This window comes from Talpa occidentalis, unplaced genomic scaffold, assembly GCF_014898055.3.
Source record: "Talpa occidentalis isolate TD23 unplaced genomic scaffold, MPIMG_talOcc4v2.1, whole genome shotgun sequence".
NCBI lineage: Eukaryota > Metazoa > Chordata > Mammalia > Eulipotyphla > Talpidae > Talpa > Talpa occidentalis.
The window spans coordinates 3,094,024-3,112,951 of record NW_026555331.1 but is presented as its reverse complement, the minus strand read 5'-3'; the positions used below and the strand labels follow the sequence as shown (position 1 = coordinate 3,112,951).

The following is an 18,928-nucleotide window of genomic DNA, read 5'->3' as shown; positions in this document are numbered from 1 at the left end:
GCACCACCCCGGCGGCCCCGCCCGCGCCGCCAGCCGCCTCCCGCGCGCCCGCAGGAGCCCGGTCCGCCCCGCCCCGCCCCGCCCCGCCCCGCCCCGGGGAGAGGCCGGGGCCCCTGCCCAATAAACACAGGACTACGGTCCAGGGGGACGCTCAGGGCCAGCAGCATCTGCACCTTTATCCGCGCGCGGGGCGCAGGCCCCAGACACCACCCAGGACTCTCAACACCCGCAGGGACAGGGAGCAGGTCCAGGTCCAGGGGCCGCGCGGTCACGCGGAGAGGTCACTGTTATCGAAGCGCTCCTGGTCGTACACCTCGGCCACCACCTTGCGGCCGGCAAACCAGCGCCCGTTGAGGGCCTGGATGGCCTTGTGAGTCTCTGAGGCGACGGAAAACTCCACGAAAATCTTGACGATGATCTCCGCGTCCTCCTCCTCGCCCTGCTTCTCCTGGTAGATGATCACGCGGTTGACGGCCCCAAACTTGCCACACTCCTCTGTCACCTCCCCCTCCAGGTCATCATCGATGTCCTTGGGGTCCACCATGTTTCGCAGAACCATCACGGTGGACTGTGGGGAGAGCCGAGAGCTGCAGCCACTGCCCCGCGCTCCCAGCCGCCCCCACCCGGCCCGGCGCCCACCTCCTGCTTGCGGAGCAGCTTCTGCATGACCATGTGGCGGGCGCTGCTGCCCGAGATGCTCATGTGCTCCTGCTCGCTCAGCATCTCTGGCCTCTCCGACTCCGGAAACAGCTCCTCCTCCTCCTTCTCCTTCTTGGGCTCCAGGAGACCCAGCGTGGGAGGACTGGCCAGGATGGGGTTCACCACCCCCACAGAGGGAATGGTGACCGGAATGGGAGGCCGGGCGGGGGTCACACCTGCAGCAAATCCAACAGGTCCAGGGGTCACACCCACCTCGCCCCACCCCAGGAGCCCTGCTTCTCCTGGTAGATGATCATGCGGTTGACGGCCCCAAACTTGCCACACTCCTCTGTCACCTCCCCCTCCAGGTCATCATCGATGTCCCACAGAGGTGATGTCCCACAGGGAAGCACGTCCCACAGAGGTGACCCCGGCACGTGCAGGCCAAGAGATGGGCAAGGGGCAGAGGAAAGCCCTGACCTGTCACCTCACCTGTGATGACTCCCGGGGCCTGGGCTGCCATGACAGCCTGGGGCAGAGCCCCCAGGGGCTGGGCCAGGGTCAGTGCAGGGGATACCAGTCCAGGCGTGGCCAGGGTGCCCAGTACCGCTGCTCCAGCCACTGCTTCCTGAAATCCAAAAGGCCGTCGTGCTCAGCTCCGCTCTGGCTGCCTCTCACAGGCCCACCCAAGGCAGCAGCCCCAGAGGATTGTGTTGTGCTGCCCACAGTCGAACTGCCCGGGCCTCACCTGAGCTGTGATCTTGGCCGTGGCGGCAGCCGCAGCAACTGCAGCCGCAGGTGGGAGGCCTCCAGGCGTGGCAGGTGTAAGCAGGGGCATAGGGGGGGTGACGGCCTTGCCCACCCGCAAGTACTGGCCCCCCAGATCAAAGAGGTTCATGGAAGACACGGCATCCTGGGACGACTGGGCCTTCTCATACTCTGCAGGGTGGGGGTGGGGTGCGGTGGTGAGGACCGGCCCTGCCCGTCCCGGAGCGGTGCGAGGGCCAGTCCCGCCCCGGCCCCCAGGCTCACCAATGAAGCCATAGCCCTTGTGTTTGCCAGTTGTGGGGTCCCGGGCCAGCGTGCAGGATTTGATCTTGCCAAAGGCCTCGAACACACTCTTGATGTCGTCGTCCGAGAGGTCCTGGTGCACCGAGGCCACGTAGATGCGGTTGAAGGCACGTGCCTCCTCTGCCAGCTGGTCGATGATGGGCTGGGCCTGCCCGATGTTGCTGGGCCTGCCCACCTGGGGGCAGACACCAGGAGCCCCGGTAAGCTTTGGTCCCGTGGAGGCCGCTGACTGTGACAAGCGGAGCGCGCCGCCCGGGCCTCACCTTGATATTCCGGCCACCCAGCATCACCGAGTTCATCTGCTCCAGGGCCAGCTGTGCGGCTTCAGGGACCTCGTACTCCACAAAGGCAAAGCCCTGGACGAGGCACCCACATTAAGTTGGGAGAGCCCGCGTGGGGGCAGGGCAGGGCAGGAGGACCAGCCTCACCTTGTGCTTCATGGTGACGGAGTCCCAGGACATGTCGATGCTCTTGATGGGGCCGAAGGGGGCGAAGGCCTGGCGAATGGTGTCCTCCCCCAGCTCGTAGTAGATAGAGCCCACGTACACCCGGCACATGATGGCCAGCGCCCGCTGCCGCTGAGCTGCCATCTGGAGCAGGACAGAGGGGAGAGAAAGCCACTGGCTTGTAAGTGAGTGGGGAAGAGGCCGGGTAGCCCACTCCTCTCCCGGCCCCTCCCCAGCTCCCTGTGGGGAGGGCTCCCCACGGTAGCACGGCGCAGGCTCGGCCCCTGCAGTGACTCAGGGTGGCGGGGTCAGCAGGACCCCACCCCCAGGAAGGCAGGCCAGGCCTGAAGGCAGGTCACAGACGCAGCCAGCCCAGGTCCCAGGCAGACTGGCAGCAATGGCGGCGGGGCAGGAGCCAGGGGCACGTGCCGGCCTGCCCGGCCCACCCTCCAGCCTTGGGTCAGGTGCCCTGGGCTGGGTGCGAGGTCCTCCCGGGGCCCTGGCCAAATGCGCCGTGGAAGAGGGCAGGGGCAGCCATCCAAGCTGGAGGGACCCACTGGGGCTGAGCAGAAGGGGAAGCAGAAGACAGGGCAGCTACCACCCAGTAGAGACCCCCAGGGAGGAGAGTAGGTGCCCAGAAGGGGCGCCCTACAGAGGACGCAGTGGAGGCCCTGCCCCCACACAGGGCCTCTGCAGCCACTTCCTGCAGCACCAGGAGGCCAGGGGCACCCCAAGAGGCAGCAAGGCTCCCAGCACTGGGAAGGGGCCAGGCCCAGGGTCCTGCACGGGCAGATGTGACCCCCCCCCCCGGACAGCCTGACCATCGTGCCTTAGGGATGAGGGTCCCCAACTCTGCCACTTCCAAGGCAGTGGGGGTTCCCCAGAGCCACACACAGCAGGCCTCCAGGAGGGGGCTGCAGACCCGGGGCAGGCAAATATGAGGGAACCCTGGCTCCAAGCCCTCCACAAACAAGATTTCCCGCACCCACGTTAAAGGCCCCCGTGACCCGCAACCAGCTTCCTCCTCAGACGCCAGCAGGCCTAGGACAGGCTGGGCCTCCCTCCCTAAAGATACAGCCCTCTCTCCCCCAAACTCAGAAATCCCCCAATGGGGCCCCCCATCACCAGGCCTCAGGACCAAGGACCTGCTGAGACCAAGGACCCCCACAGGTGGAGCTGCACCCCCTTTTACACCAGGCAGTCCAGACACAAATCACCAGCTGCCCACAGGTCAAGGCTACCTGTCTTGTCACCGTGGACGCCCCAACAGCCGGGACAGAGAGCCCACACCCTGACACCCCCAGACCAGGGCTCGGCCGACCTTCCCAGAGAGGGCGCTGGAGCTGCCCAGCCTTCAAGGGCCGGCCAGTCTCCTGGGGTGCAGCACACCCGGGCTGGCCCCCAGAGAGGGCCCTGTCCCCACCGGAGGCTCCCGGGGGGCCTGGCCGCCTCCTCAGCCTGCCTCCAGGGGAAGGAGGGGCGTCTCCTTCCCAGACTCCTCTGCCCACAGCAGCCCAGGCCCGGCCACGGCCTCTTCCCTGGCCCGCTCTGGTCACGGCCACTACCCCGCGCTGACAGCCAGGCCCGAGGCCTCACCTTTCTCACTCACTCGTGCCCGCCCCCCGCCCCCGGCCATCGTCCACCCTCCAGTGGGGCCACGAGTTAGGACCCTCCTCTCCTCCTGACCCAACCCAGGAGCCAGGGCAGCCTGGGGACGGCAGAGCTGGAGGCCCAGGCACCGCCGTGCATGCAGGTGGCCTGGGCTAGGTGGCCTGGCGTGGGCAGCTACCCTCCTGGCCGGCTGCCCGCTGCAGTTACCTGGCCGGTTAGTTTTAAGGCGGGCCCTCACAGCAGACGGAGGCCTCCCCGGGCGTCCCGGTGGGTGCCCGCCCACACCACTGGCCCCGCCACGCCTGGCGCTCTGCTGCGCTTGTCCTGAGCTGGCGGGCAGGGCCGGCTAGGGGAGCAAGGTCCCCAGCACGCGGGCTGCACTGCCCCCCTCTAGCCTGACTAAGGACATGAGCCCCGGAAGAAGTGAGCATGTCTATTGACCGATTGCAAAGGTGAGAGAGGATCTCCAAAGCCCATTGTCACTGCTGCCATCTGAAAGACAGTAAAGACAGAGTTCAGTCTGTTGGCGCCGAGCAGTCCCCGCTCTCGTCACACCTCACGCAGACGGCGGCCAGGCCCGGAGTCCCCGCCCGGCCTGCAGGGCCCGCCTGCCTTCCCACACTGCGGCCCGACTGGCTGGCCGCTGGCACCTGCCCAGGGGCCTCAGAGCCCCAGGTGCCCGCCTCGCAGCCGGGCCGGCCGGCCGGGGGAGAAGGAAAGGGACAGGAGGACGAGGAGGAGGACGAGGAGGACGAGGAGGGGGGGCGGACGAACACGGCGAAGAGCCAGGGCAGCTCCTGGCCGTGGGACTGGCGGGGGGGGGGGGGGCAGGGGCTCGAGGCCCAGGCACCTGTGGGCCTCACCCTGGCCTCTTCCCCAGGCCCGCAGCCTCTGGCCGCAGGTCTGGCGCAGGGCCCAGCCTGCTCTCTCTGCGGGCGCAGCCCAGGCGGTAGGGCCTGACAGCCGTGGGGGCAGGGAGGCCCAGCCGACCCGCTGGGCATGGGCTGCACAGCGCGGCCTGGGGGGCAGGGGCCGGGGGCGACCCTGAGGCCGCAGCAGGAAGTCCGAGAAGAGCCGACTGGGAGCTGGGCAGGGCCCGGAGAAGGGGCAGGGAGCGGGCGTGGGCCTCAACGGCCGGCAAGGCTGGGCCACTCGGGCCACGGGGAGGACCCTGGGGTCCCCAGGAGACCTTGAGAGACCGAGAGAACACCGCCGCCTGTGGGGACGCCGGCCGCAGGCACAGGAGCAAGAGAAGGAGGAGGCGGCGCGGGCGCGGGCTCCCCGGCGGACGGCGGCGCGGCTCACCTGCAGGTTGGTGAGCTGCTGCTGCTGGTGCGCGATGGTCTGCTTCACCAGCACGCTCTTGATGCTCTGCTCCATGGCGTACTTCTTGGCCTGTGGGAAGGGGCGGTCAGGCGCGGGGGCCGGCCTTGGCCTCGGGCGCGGGGCCTGTGGGCCGGGGACACACTCACCTTCTGCAGGGCCTCCTGCTGCTCGGGCGTCAGGGGGGGCAGGCCCAGCTTGGCGGCTGTGCTCTGGCCGTTCTCCATCTTGATGGGGTCTGTCCCCTGGGGGTGGGAGTGGGGACACTGCTAAGAGCTCGCTTGAGACCTCCCTGCGGGCCCCCACCCCACCGCGGGCCCCGGCCTCCAGCCCAGCCCACGAGGGCCCAAGCCCGCAGCAGGCCTGACCCCAGAACGCCCCTCGAGTCCAGGCAAGAGCCTCCGCGCTCCCGGACTGCCTGGCACCCCGGCACCCACACTCCTCATGGCCCTGATCCTGCCTCCCACAGACTCTTCTCTAGCTAGGAATTTCCTAGCTAGGAAAGAGAAAGCAGGGACAGAGCCTCTCAGCACCTTTCTGGGGCGCAGCCCAGGCAGCACCCTGTGACCCAACCCTGCATGCTGTGGGCCTGGCCAGGAGTGTCCCTAAGGCCACAGCCCCGTCTCCGTCAAGCTCCTTCCGGGCTGTCCTCAGCACCCCGAGAAGAGAAGGCGGGAGCGGAGCGGCCCAGGGGGACAGGTGGACACCCACCCGCACCCGAGCCAAACTGGAGCAGGAGAGGCTTTGGGGTGGGGGCAGGCACTGCTCCCTGCAGGCCAGAGCAGGTGCCACGAGGACCACGTCTACATTTCTGTCAAAACCCACCCGAGCCGTCTGCAGAGAAACAGCCGCGAGAGCGGGGGAGCCGCACAGCCACTGGCAGGGGGACATCTGAGCCGGGCCTCTGCCGCCAGCTCAGTGGGCCCGGGGTGTCTAGTGACAGGGTGACCAGCCCCCAAGACATAGCCTTGGCAGGGACAGGGAGCAGATGGGCAGGGTCCTGGCCCAGGAACGAGGATGAGCCAGGACAGAGGGACAGAGGTGGCAGGAAGGGGCCGGCTGGCCCAAACCCGCCCCTGCGTTGGCTGAGGTCCCGGGGCAGGGGGGCTCTGCAGGCCCCTCCCAGCTGGGCCCAAGCCAGGTTCTCGGTGGGAGCGGCCATCGAGCAGGGCTGGGACTCGCGAGCCTGTCGCACAGGGCTAGCAACGCCAGCTGCCTCCCAGGCTCAAGCTTTCAATCTTCTCTTTGTCTGGGCAAACAAAAGGCCCTTCTCCCACCAACCCACGGCCGGCCGGCCGGAGGACACCCTGCCCTCCCCTGCGCCAGCTTCAGCCCCATTTCTTGCCAGGAGCCAAGCTGCATACCACACCCCTCCCCTGAGCAGGCTGGGGGCGGAGAAGGGCACCACAGGGCCCGGCTGCCTTGCCAAGCCCCTGCCAGAGCCCTCGGTCGCAGCAGAGAAGCACAAAGAACCCCTGGCCCGCAGCAAGGCCCAGCTCCGCCTCCCGGAGGACTCGCCCCAAGGGCATGCCTGGAGGCCAGAACGTGCCAACCCAGCCCACCCTGAGGCCCTCCAAGACAAGAGGGAGGGCAAGGCCTCCCGGGCGCTGACTCGCACTTGGCCTGGTCCGGCTGAGTAACTCAGAGACGTGACAGGCACACCCGCTCTCACCGCCGCCACGCTGCACCTTCTGGAAGGGTGCACCCCCTCCCCCGCCCCGCGTGAGTGCGCACGGGCAAGGGGCAGGCCCCACGCGGCGCATCTGCCCGGCCTCCGGGACACGCACAGCTGACCCCGCGCAGCAGCGGGGCAGACGCGAAGGGGAGAGGCAGGCCCAGGAGGAGGCCGCAGCCAGGCCGAGGGGAGGGGGGCAGAGGAGGGTCGCTGGCTCCTCCCGCCCAGCCCCAGCCAGGTCTCTGGGCCCAGGGTGTGAGGGCGGCCGGCAGGCAGGTGGGCGGGCCTGCTTGAGGTCAGTACCTGTGGAGGTTTCCATTTGTCTCCCGCTGCCACCACTGCCGCGGCCGCCGCCGGCTCGGACCCCCCTCCTTGCTGGCCATTGACCTGCTGCAGGCAGGAAGGAGAGCGGTAAGGGACAGTCCCGAGACACCCCCCAGGCCCTCGCTCGTCTCCCTGCTCAGGGCTGAACTCCCCCACGGCCGGCCTGGGAGGCTGGTGGGAGCCTGGGCGTGACCCGGTCTGGCTCAGCCCCGAGTCCTGACCATACCCAGCCCACACCGCTCTGCGCATGCCCGGGCACACCGCGGCCACCACAGCTGCCACAAGCAGCTGGCCTGGCAGGAGCCACAGCACAATCTAGGGCAGCCAAGTCGCTAGCAGGTGCCCAGAGGGGCGGGAAGAGAGGGCAGCGAGCTCCCCGTGCTCCTGTCAGCTGGGAGAGCACCTGTCCTCTCCTGATCAGAGCGGCCCTCTGTCCACACAGCTCGAGCCTTCAAGGCCAGTTCCTGGCCCGCAGGCTGTCTCCCCTCACCCCAGGGAGGCCACCTTGGTAGACGACTCCTGGCCTGGCCCACAGCAGAGTGGCAACGCCAGTGCCTGCCCAGCTGCTCGGAGACACCGGAGGGCTATCCCGGGGGTGCGCACAGCGGGTGGGCTCCCTCCGTGGTGCCACTGCCCAGGGCCACTCCAGGACAGCAGCCGACAGCCGGGTCATGCCCCTGAGGCACACCAGGTGAGACCAAGGGGCTCTGGTGTACGGAGCCGGCCACGTGGGCAGCAGCTCCAGACCTGGCTCAGCAGGGTAATGGGGCAATGCAGGTGGCAGGTACGTCACGGGCAAGAAACTGGCGAGGGGACGCGGTCCTAAGTAACTTCCTGCTCCTCCAAATTACAGTTATGGCCAACACGGGACCCGGGACCATGCTGAAGAGGGAACGCTGCTGGGGGGGCTTCCAGGCCCTGCCTGCCTGCCCAGAGCTCCACTCGGAGCAGGTGCCAAGGGCACTCAGAGAAAACTGTGATCGTCACCACCAGTCACTCGCTGTCAGCCTCTGGGGACGAACACAGAGAGTTTTGTGGTCACAAAGCACCCCCTGAGCACTGACTTGAGGGGCAAAGCCCCCTCTGGTGGCCAGGGCAGAGGGCCACCCTGGGACCCAAGCTCCAGCCCTGCTGCTGGTCAACAGCCTGAAGGACTGATCCTGCCAGAAACCCAGATGCGTCACGGGGTGAGGGACCCTGCGGGCCTGTCTCCTGGGGCTGGTGTCAGTGCCAGCCAGCCGTGGGCGCCAGTGACCACCGGTCACCAGAGCAGGTTGCGCCCCACCTGCTCAGTCCCCACACAGGATGCCCGCTGTGCACAGCGCAGCTGGAAGACGAGAGGCAGGCCAGGCAGAGGCCGCTGGGGAGCCCCAGACACTGGGCCCCACAGGAAGGAGGTGAAGCGGCCTCACGGCGGGAAGAGAGAGGACCAGGGACGATGACCCCAGGAGGGGGTGGCAGTCGGGAAGCCTGGAGCACACGCCCCAGCGGGGAAAGGCTGTGCGTCTGCAGCGCCAGGTGAGGACACCCAGGGGAGGCCCGTATGCGTCTCCCTGCGCCCCCCATCCCCGGCCAACCTCAGCGCCGCTCCGCCAGAGCCCGGCAGGGCGGCACGGCGACCGCTGCCCAGCCTGCCGGGGCGAGCGCGCGGCTCTCGCTGGGCCCCGGCAAGCCCGCGGGCAGACCGCTCCCAGAGGCAGGACGCGAGCGCGCCCGCCAGACTCTGGCGCGGGAGGCCCGGGCTTGCGGCCGCCGCAAACAGAAAGCCCAGCGCGATGTTCCGGCTCGAGGCCGGTCCGCGACCAGGCCGCCCGGCCGAGCGCCGAGCCCGCGGCTGCAGCAGCGAGGGGCGCCGCGCGCTCCAGCCCCGCGGCCCGGCCGGGCAGGGCCGGCTCCGCTCGGCGCCGCCCCGGGAGTCTGGGCGGGCGAGGCTGCCCTCGACCCTCCGCGCTCGCCTCCCCCGGCTCCCGGGGCTCCCTCGGGAAGGGCGCGGCAGCCGAGCTGAGCCCCGCGCGGCCCCTCTGCAGGGCGGCGTCCCGAGCCAGCGCCGCGCCCTCCCGGCGTCGGCGTCCGCTCCGGGGAGACGGGTCCAGCCCTCACCGGTCATCGGCGCCCGCCGGGCCGGGCAGGGGCCCCAGGCCCCCATGCACCCGCGGCCAAGAGCCCCGGCCCTGGCCGCGCGCTCGCAGCGAAGCGCCGAAGACAGGGCTGCGGGCGGGCACGCCCCTCCCTCGGGCCGCCCTCCCCGGGGCCCGGGCGGCCCGGCCCGCGCCCCGCGCCCGGAAGCGGCGCCCCGCGGCCGGAAGCGGCGCCCGCCCCGCCCCCGCCTCGCGCGACCAGGGCCCGCGGCCCGCGGCGACCGCCGCAGCCTCGGGGGGCCCCCGGCGCCCCGGCCGGGCCGGCGGCCCCATCCCGCCAGCCGGCGGCGGCCCGCGGCCCCGGGGTCTCACTTACGAGAGCGAGGGCCGCCGTCGCCATCTTGCGCCCGTAGCGGCCGCCGCGCGCGCCTCCCGCTCCTGCTCCTCCGCGGTCTCGCGCGATCTGGGCCCGGCGGCGCCGGCCGCAGAGGACGGAGTCTCGCGATAGGAGGAGGTGAGGTCCTCCCGCGACGTGGCCCGGGCAGCGCACGCGCTTCCGGTGCGGGCGGGGCCGGAGGCCCGAGGGGCGGGGCGGGGCGGGGCGGGGGGGGGGCCGGGCCCCGCGCCTCCCGGGAAGACGCTGCGCTGTCCCGCCCGCGCCCGCGAGCAGCCCCCTCCGCCGGGCACCCGGCCCGGAGCCGGCCCCGGGCGCCGCGCGGGCTCAGCTGTCCTCTCAGCGCGGCCCGCCCGACTCGGGCGCCGCGCCCCGCCTCCGTGACAGCGGCGGGGCCCCCACCCTTCGGCCCCCAAACTGCTTTTTAAGCGGGCCGGGCGCCCGCAGTGGAGTGGGAAGAGCCGCCCGCGCCCGGGCCAGCCACACCCGGCCCAGGACCCTGGCTCAGGGACGGGGCGTGTCCCGCTGGACACGGTGGGGCAACCCCCTCGCCCCTCAATGATAGGGAAAAGGTCTTAGAGAGACAAGACCCCAGGGCGGCAAAGGGGTGGAAGGCTGTGGAACTGCAGGTGCCGGGCACTGGGGGCCTGGCCGGCGGAGGCCATGTGCAGGGGGACCCGCGGGAAGCCGCTTGGAGGGAGACAGCGTCTCTGTCCCCACACCGAGGCCCCCTGGACAGGGTCCTGTTCTGAGAGTGAGGGCCTAAGTGACGTGGGGCCTGCCCCCATCCCGACTCCCAGAGTCTGGGCCCCAGCTTGTGCCACCCACAGCCCTCAGAGAAGAGGGCGCCTCTTTGCAGCAGCTGCTGGGGCACTAAGGGGGTGCCGGCCGGGTCCTGCTTCCCCGCTCACCAGGCAATACGCCGTGGCCACTGGGGTAACCGCTCCCTCAAATGCAACTGGACAGCCCACCAGACACGTAAGGAAGAGGGAGGAACGGAGAAGCGCAGGAGCAGACGTGACCAAGCAGCAGCAGCGCCTGAGACGAGGGCCTCGGGGACGTGACGAGGGCCTCGGGGACGTGGGGACGCTGCACTGAACGCAGGCAGAGGCACGGACCCTCTCCTTTCCCCTCTCCTAATAAGCCTGTCCTTTTAAGATGCAAAAGACAAGAAAACGATGAGAAGAAAGGGAACAATTCAAGGGAGGTTGAAAGAGAAAGAGGGACTCTCCCAGGCTGTAACAGCAAAGCCACAGGAACACAGTGTGTGGTGGTCGCCCTGGTCAGCGCTCCAGTGGAGAGCCAGCCTGGCCCTCAGAGGCCTCGGTGACCGAAGGGGATAGCTGCAGGGGTGGGGACCAGGACTCACCACCTGTGTGTGGGTGCTGTTCCTGTCCCTTGGCATGCACACACCTGTGCATCCCTGCATCGCCCCCCATGGAGGGGGTGCTGTTTGTATCCCCATTTTTATAGATGAGAAAGTGGAGACACAGACCGATACCACCCAGCTAGATGCATAGAGCGATGCCAGTCTGTGCCCATAACTACCCCTCTCAAAAGATAAGCTGAACACCTAAATGATAAGAATTCCAGAAAAGGAGAAGGGAGAAATCAACATTTCCTAGAACTAGGGAGGGTCTGGATAACAAGTCATAGAAACGCCAACATCTTTGTTTGCAAATCACTGAGGCAGAGAAGACCAAGGGAGGAGATATCACACACTGGCCAGAATTGGGGAAGACATGGGAGTTCCTGGGACCAGAAAATGACATGAGACCCGCAAAATCCCTGGTAGGAACGGTTTTCAACCTAGCCGGACGTTTGTGCTTAGTTATACTAGCAAGCAGGTAGAGTAGATAGGGATGTGCAGCAGAGCCCACAACTTCCACACGGCCTTTCTCAGGAAACCAGGAAAACGCTCCTCAGAGCACATGCAATGGAAAAGGCAAGCGTGGGGTCTGGACGCAAGAGAAAGGAGGTGCCTTGGAGCGTGCCCCATAACAGTAGCCTGGGGCAGAGAGCTTGCTAGCAAGGGTGGGAGGAGGGCACGGGATGGGGGGGTGGTTCTGGGAGACACAGGGATGGGGCTGTCAGTTATGCAGGAATCCCAGGGTTGGGCAGGAGAGTCTGATGATGAACTGATGAGCTGTGTGTAGAGAGTAAAACAAACCAAAAAAATCAAAGGCAATTATTAACTCCTGAGAAAACAAGTTGGCCAGGAAAGAAATATGATCCTAGCACAACTGTTCTTTGACAAGACCAGCGGTAATGAAGTTGTAGTATTGCCCATGACATGGGGTGTGACACTCTTCACACTAGGATGCTGCTGGGTCACCGGGTGGAGGCCAGTGACTCCCCCCGCACTCCCCAGGGGACACAATGTAGAGAACCCGATAAAAAGCAGTAAAACCTTGTGTGGTTTTGTGAAACATGTATTTTAAGAATTGCATTTGGGGGTGGATCTGAGTCAGAGATTGCATTCATTGTAAGACCCCATGCCACTTTTAAAATGATATGTATATGCTTTGAAAAAATAAAAGTTAAGATGCAAACCTCCACCTAGGTGTGAGTGAATGAAGCAGTGTGGTAATGCTCTTTAGTTTAATTATGATACAATCTGTCAGGCACTTGCCACTCAATTCTTGAAGATGCTGCAGAATCAAACAATTTAGCATCAGGAGTCCCAACTAGAATGTGCAAGTTACTTCAGGCCTATAATTTGAAAGGGGTGAGAATTTGAATACTTTTGTAAAAGTGCTGGAATGTGTAAGATTTGCGAGGTCTGCCCATCACATCTGCTCTGCCTTGGCTTGTCTGGGTAGGGGGATGTGGCAGGTAGGACCATGTCACCCCCCAAAGACGTCCACACCCCAACCCGAGACCCAAGTGTTACTTTACACGGCAAAGGGTATTCTGCAGACATGGTGGAGACCCCACATAATCACGCCAGCGTTCCTGGCTGCAGATCGGATGGATGGCTCATGAGAAGCCCTCCCACTGTTGCCCCCCCCCAGGAGGGAGGACACGGTCCTGAGCCCAGGCGGGCAGCAGCGCCTGGAAGCCGGACGCAGCCATACATTTACAGCAGGCCGGAAGCGGGACCCACCCACGTCTGCCAGGCCTGACCCCTGCAGGCCAAGGAGCAGGAAGAGGTCTGGCCCTGGAGCCCAGAGAGCATGCGACCCTCACTGGCTCCCGGTCCTCCAGGGACTTGTGGGGCCTAAGGCGCCAAGTTGGTGGTAGATGCTTAGGGCAGTGAGATCTCCTGCTCTGACATTCGTGATGCTTAAAAAGAAGCCTGAATGCACGGAATTCATACATGCGATTTACAATGTTGAAAGGGCTGCTGGACTGGAAGACGGGAGGGAAGGGTCCTAGAGCCGGAGAGCGGTGGGGAGGGAGGCCAGGGGGCGGTGCGAGCGAGGGGGCAGAGCCCGATGCCTCCAGGCTGGGATCAGAGAGAGAAGACAGCCCTGTGGAGGGCCACAGGGGCCAGAAGAGTATCCAGAAGTGGGTGTGCAGGTGGAAGGTGGGGGCAGGCCTGCATGGTAGGGGGTGCGAGGGCCACATGGGGCTGGGGACTGGACTTCCTGGGGTGTCTGCTCCTGGTCCGCTTCTCCTGCCAGGCTGTGGGCTGCCCCACGCCCAGCACCATGCGTGGCACCTGCAGGCACTTTGCCCCGGGCTGGGGTCTGTGGTACCAAGTGGGGACCAACGATCCCCTGGGCGGACATCTGTTGAGGACTGGCCCGTCTCTGCACTGGTTCCCTGCAGGCCGCCCCTGCAAGGGCAGCTCCCCCAGAGAGCTGCAGTGGGGGTGGGCTCCGGGCTGGGAATGGAGCACGTGGGCGGGGTGCCAGCGTGCCAGAGTCCTGAGCGGCCCTGCCCCAGCTCCACCCCGGGGCTCCTCTGGAACAGGGCTCTCAGTCTTCAGCCCCCGAGCACACTGGCAGAGGGGCCCTGGGGCCCACCCAGTGGCCAAAGCCGAGCTTTCCCAAGGGCCAGGGCAGTGCTGGGGCTGCGGTGCCGTCAAGGCTGAGCCCCGCGGTGCTTGAGGAAGGTACTCTCCAGGAAGGCAGCCAGCTTTGTCCGGTCATCCTGGAGGGCGGGAAGGGGGTGTGGGGAGGGTGGAGGGGCGCACCCACCCACCCCTCCTGGCCAGCCGACCCAGCCCTCGCACCTCATGGACGAAGCCATAGTGGACCAGCTCTGCGGCCAGATCCTGGGCGCTGTCGGCTGCGCGGGGTGAGACGTGGTCAGGTTTCTCCCCACGCTGGGGGCCCCCCCCAGGCTCCCCAGCACCCCCAGGGCTCCCCAGGCTGCCTCAGCCCCCCACTCCCTCAAGCCCCCGCAGCCCCCCCGCCCCCAGGCCCTCCCAGACCCCCCAGGGCTCTGCCAGGGCTCCCCCCAGGCCCTCCCAACCCCCCCTGCAGGGCAGGGCCTCCCAGGGCTCCCCGGGGCTGCCTCAGCCCCCTGCAGGGCCGCCGGCCTACTTGGGAGCAGGTCGTAGGTGAGCTGCCGGTGCAGCCGGTCCTCCAGCACCAGGAGAAGGGTGAGCTGGGGGCAGGGGGTGGTGTTGGCTCCAGAGCCCACCAGGCCACCCCCCTCCCCGCGCCCACCCGCCGCCGCCGCTCACATGCCAGCGCGCCTTGTCCTCGCTCCTCTCCAGGTTGCACTGCATGTGGACCACCTGGGGCGAGCCCCGGGCTGGAGTCAGCTACCGCGCACCGGCCCCGCCCCGGCTGGGCAGGAGAGGGGCCCTCCACGCGCCTCCGGCATGTGGCAAATTACAGAAACTTCCAGAAAAAGCCTCAGAGGCCGAGTGGCGAGGGATGAGCAGGGGCTGTCATGGGGCGGGAACGCGGGCAGGCCTGGGCCCTGCAGGGGTGGGGGGCGGCGGTGGCACGGGCCACACTGCGGGAGGCAGTGGCACAGGCAGACGTGGCGCCAGGTGGGGCTCGGGCCAGCAAGGTGATAGAGAGGCTCGCCACAGGCGGACACCAGAGACTCTTGAAAAGGGCTGGGGGCCCTGGCCGGTCAGGAGAGGCCCCAGCGGGGGCCGTGCAAAAGGGGAGGCCCGGCAACACAACACGCGCTGCTGGGGTCCTCAGAGGAGACGCCAGGGGTCCTGGCAGGGAGAGCTGGGGAGGGCTGGAGTCAGGGCCACGGCCTGGGCACGACGGGGAGGGGCAAGGAGACAGGGAAGGTGTGACCCGGCTTGTCCTACTGTCCCCATCCCCACAGGGGTCAGCAGGGCCGGCCCCGCTGCCGCGAGGAGGGCTGGCCGCAGGGGTAGCAGCCGTGGGGCTCACCTTTCTGGTCTCAGAGTCAAAGGGCTCTGGTGTCGGGGTCTTGGCCTTCTGGGCCTCCTCAGGGGGTGGGGCCAGTGCCCGGGGCAGCCCCAAGGGCCGCGCATCGGCAAAGTTCATCAGCGGGTAGATTCCGTTCCTGGGGGCACAGTGGGGTGACTGGGGACCCGTCCTGGCAGGCGCCCCTCCCCCCCCACACCCTTCTCACCTGACATCCTCCAGGAACTTGTCCAGCTCCAGGAAGGACACCTCTGAATACCTGGCACAGGCAGAAGCACCAGTGGGTGGCCGGCCAGTGGGCAGCCTGGCAGGGCCGCGGGCGCAGGGGACGCTGGCCACAGGACTCACCGCCACTGCAGAGGGGCCGCGGGGGCCGGGGGATCTCCGCCAGGACGGCGTGCAGGTCCATGGCCTTGGTCTTCTCCTCCACCACGTTCTCAGGCATGAGGTCTGCGGGGAGTCTCGGTGAGGGTGGCCCGTGCTGCGTCCCCCCAGCCACCAGCCAGCCGCCCCTTACACTGGTGCTGGATGAAGCAGTGAGCCGCCAGCAGCTTCAGCGAGTGCACCTCAAAGAGCACACGGTGGAAGAGCAGATTGTGGGCGGAGGGCCGGTGCACGGGGTCGCGGGCCAGGCAGGAGAGGATGAACTCCTGGGGCACATGAGAGAGGACATGGCAGCCTCTGCCCTGACCCCACACGAGGATAGGCTGCCCCGGGCCCAGCCCCAGGGGAGCAGTGCCCAGGGCAGCCTTGGTTCGGGAAGGGGCCAGAGAGGGGGCCTGTCCACCCCGACCCTACCACCGACGGTCAGGCCCCAGGTCCTTCCCTCGTGCTACTTCCTGAATCTTTACAGAAGCCCCGGGGGTACAGGGCCCAGCTCACAGTCGACGCCTGCATGCGCAGGGAGGGCACTAAGCCCTGCCCACAGCCCTGGGCATGGCAAAATGCCAGGTGCTTGACCAGCCCCGAGGCCAGCACAGCAGCCCCACTGCCCCAGCCTGCCCCAGTTCAGGCCCAACCCCAAGGTGGCCTTGGGGGCCCTGCCCCTGTGAGCCCGTCCAACAGCTCCTCCCCGGCCTCACTGCTCACTCTCCTGAGGCCCAGGCGTCAGTGGGCTCCGGCCAGAGGCTTCCCTCCCGTCCTACCCTGCTCAGCCCGTACCCTCGGCGCCCCCACCGCAGGGCCACACCTCAGCCCAGCTCCTGGAGTGAGGGGCAGGACATGGCGCTGGACAGTCCCGGGCATAACACTGGCCCCCGCTCACCTGCAGCCGTGGACAGAGTACTGGGCCCTGTGGGCCTCAGTTTCCTCAGCTATGAAGCAGCAGGATGAGCTGCCCACGCAGGAGGCGTGTGCTGGCTTCCTGCCTGCAGACCCCTCAGGCCCCAGGCCTGGGTCTCAGCTCACACTCAGGCCTGGTCCTCGGTGGGGACGGCTGGGCCTTGGCCCGCTGCCCTTCCAGGCCTTCCTGAAGCACCTGCTGGCCCCACCCAGAGCCCAAGGGCCAGGCAAGCTGCTTACCCGCATGTTGGGGTCACTCAGTGAGTGCCTGGCACGAGCGATGGCTTCCTCTGTGACTCGGGTGTCCCCGTTGGCCTGAATCTCCAGCACGGCCATCTGGGGGGCGGCCCAGGTCAGGCGGGGGCAGGGGCAGGGGCAGTGCAGCACACAGCTGGGGTGGGGGGCCGGCTATGAGGCTACCTCCAGGGCACACATCCCAAAGGAGAAGATGTCCACGGCGGTCCCGTCGGCGACCTCTGGAGGGAGAGCCAGTCAGGGCGGGCGGGGGGCTGGGCCGCTGGGCCGCACGGGCAGCAGCTGGCAGGACTCACCGCCATACTCCGGGGGGAAAAAGTGCAGGTTCCTCTGTTCCTCCCGCTCAGCCAGGATGGGGCTCCGGAGGTCATCAGGAAGCGCTGCGGAGAGCCGGGGGTGAGCCGGCAGACGCCCCCCGCCCCCCACCCCCAGCCCCCACTCACCATTGGAGAAGATTCGGTGCCACACTGCGCGGTCGCGGGAGAGAGGGCTGGTCAGGGCGCGGCCGCCGGGCTCTGCTCAGCTCCCGGCAGGCACCCAGCCCCACGCCCCCTGCCCAGCCTGCCCAGCATTGCCCAGCGTTGCCCAGCCCAGCCCAGCCCAGCCCTGCCCATCCCTGCCTGCCCAGCCCTGCCCAGCCCAGCCCTGCCCAGCCAGCACCAGAGCCAATCTTGATGAGGCCGTTGTGCTGGATGAAGACGGTGTCACTGGTCAGGTTGCCGTGGATGATGGGGGGCTGCAGGCGTGCAGAAAGCTGCGGGCGGGACAGCAGAGGCCGGTCAGGGCGCGGAGGAGGGGTGTCAGCCGAGGGGCCGGGCCAGGAACCAGCCCTCACCTGAGCGCAGACAGGATCTGCGTGCACCAGCGCTTCCAGGCCTGGCGGTGGACGGACTCCGTCGGCGGGGCAGGGCGCAGGGCGCAGGGCAGCGGTGGCCGCGGGGGGCCCCGAGCCCCGCCCCGCCCCCCCCTCCCGAGCCGCCCCGCCCAGCCAGAGCGCACGCTCCGTGCCCGCGCCCCCCAACCCACCCCCATACCCGGGCGTTCATAGCCTTGTGGTTCTTCTTGGTCTTTTTGAGGAACTGCTTGAGGCTGCCCGAGGACACGTACTCCGTGATGAAGATGACCTGCGAGGCGGGCGGGCTGGAGGCCTCCGCCAGCGGCAGTTCGCGCTGCCCGCCCCCCGCGCCCCCCGCGCCCCCGCGCCCCCCGCGCCCGCGCCCCCGTGGCTCACCCGCGCCCGGGCCTCGGAGGCGTCCAGCCAGTACTTGTGCAGCTTGACGATGTTGGGGTGGTCCACCAGCACCAGCTGCTCGAACATGGTCTGGATCTTCTCCTGAAAGGGGGCGACGTCACGGGGGGCTACCGCTGGGGTGGGGGGCGCCAGCGGGGCTCACCTCGTGGGCAGCGAAGGCCTTCCTGTCGCCGAAGTGCAGCTCGTTCCACACCACCTCCACGCCCTCCTCCGTGTCCATGGCCAGGAAGGTGCTCTGAACCCCCGGCATGTTCCCCTGGTTCACCTGGGCGCGGCGGGCGAGAGCGCGCTGGCATGCGAGGGGGGCCGGCCCTGCCCACGCCCGTCCCGCGGGCGCGGAGCTCGGAGCAGGTCCCGGCCCGCTCGCGGGGAGCTGGGCGGCGGGCGAGGCCTCCAGTGCGGGCCGCGCGCTCTGGAGCGGGCTCGGGGCCAGGGTGGTCCCCAGGGGCCCGCGAGCGCGCGCCGAGGCCGGGGACGTGGACCTCGGTGGAGACCCGGGCTCGGCGCGCGGGGGCGGGTGAAAGGGCTGGGGTCGGCCCCAAGGGCGGCGGCGCGGGCCGCGGACGGATTTTGGGCCTGGGGCGGCCGCGGCCCCGGCGCCCCGCCCGGCTGAGCCCCCCGCGGGGCGCGCTGTCCCCGCTGCCCGCGCCCACCTGCTCCCGCCGCTTCTGCCAGCGGCCGCAGGGGCTCTCCTCCAGGATGTCGCTCTCGTCCTCGCTCTCGTCCTCGCGCTCCCGCTCCCGGCCCCGCCTGGGCGCCGGCTCCGGGGCCGCCATGGCTCGGCGGGCGCAGGCCGCCGCCCTCCGCGATCCGCCGCCCCCGCCGCGCGCGGACCCCGGCGGGCGCGGACCCCGGCGGGCGCGGACCCCGGCGGGCGCGGACCCCGGCGGGCGCGGACCCCAGCCGGGCGAGGCGCCGCCGCCCTCAGCCCCCACCGGCCGCGGGTTCCGAGGCGCGGGCGCGGCGCGGGGGAGGAGCCGGCCCGCCCCTCCGGAGCCGCCCCCCGGGGCCCGAGCCCGAGTGGAGCAGGCGGGGTGGGCCGAGCCCGCGCCCCGCCCCGGCCCCGCCCGCTCCCGCGCCGGGCCGGCCGAGTGGGCCCCGCGGCCGCCCCAGCCGGCCTCGGAGCCTGCCCTGCCGGCCGCTTGGGCCCGCCGCGCACGGTCGGAGCCGGACCTCCCGACGCGGCCCAGTCCCGGGGCTTCCGTCCCGGCCGCGCCAGCGTGGAGCCGGACACCAGGCGCCGGGCTCTCCCGGGCCGAGGGCGGGGCGG

The 18,928-nt window shown here is 68.8% G+C and overlaps 2 protein-coding genes across 8 annotated transcripts; both read right to left on the bottom strand.

Moving 5' to 3' along the window:
* Positions 1-151: 151 nt before the first annotated feature.
* Positions 152-9,625, bottom strand: PUF60 (poly(U) binding splicing factor 60). Of its 7 annotated transcripts, none has more exons than XM_037492059.2 (12): positions 9,544-9,625; positions 7,069-7,155; positions 5,240-5,335; positions 5,073-5,162; positions 4,209-4,259; positions 2,139-2,300; positions 1,974-2,066; positions 1,672-1,885; positions 1,388-1,578; positions 1,132-1,267; positions 640-875; positions 152-568 (listed from the first exon to the last, which is right to left on the bottom strand). In XM_037492059.2, the coding sequence occupies exons 1-12, from the start codon at positions 9,565-9,567 to the stop codon at positions 269-271; spliced, it is 1,680 nt and encodes a 559-aa protein (XP_037347956.1). In that variant the 5' UTR covers positions 9,568-9,625; the 3' UTR covers positions 152-268. The 7 variants fall into 7 exon arrangements, with proteins under 7 accessions (XP_037347956.1, XP_037347534.1, XP_037347613.1 ...); XM_037491637.2 differs by having other exon boundaries at positions 7,069-7,152; positions 9,544-9,582; XM_037491716.2 differs by lacking the exon at positions 4,209-4,259 and having other exon boundaries at positions 9,544-9,608.
* A 1,344-nt stretch (positions 9,626-10,969) lies between these two features.
* NRBP2 (nuclear receptor binding protein 2) lies at positions 10,970-18,434 on the bottom strand. Its single transcript, XM_037493400.2, is given in 20 exon segments — positions 10,970-13,659; positions 13,742-13,797; positions 14,055-14,118; positions 14,198-14,251; positions 14,874-15,009; positions 15,079-15,129; positions 15,219-15,237; positions 15,240-15,320; positions 15,388-15,520; positions 16,392-16,487; positions 16,572-16,627; positions 16,703-16,786; positions 16,850-16,873; positions 17,067-17,144; positions 17,147-17,160; positions 17,242-17,282; positions 17,441-17,530; positions 17,638-17,739; positions 17,801-17,923; positions 18,312-18,434. Coding segments are annotated over 20 exon segments (1,494 nt in total). The 3' UTR covers positions 10,970-13,590.
* Positions 18,435-18,928: the final 494 nt, after the last annotated feature.

Bases quoted from the DNA above. Each gene is read 5' to 3' on its own strand.
- PUF60 (XM_037492059.2), bottom strand. From the start codon at position 9,567: ATGGCGACGGCGGCCCTCGCTCTC. The intron at 7,156-9,543 runs GTAAGTGAGACC...TCCTGCCTGCAG, and splicing joins CGACGGCGGCCCTCGCTCTC to CAGGTCAATGGCCAGCAAGG. The intron at 876-1,131 runs GTGAGGTGACAG...GATTTGCTGCAG, and splicing joins GGCCCCGGGAGTCATCACAG to GTGTGACCCCCGCCCGGCCT.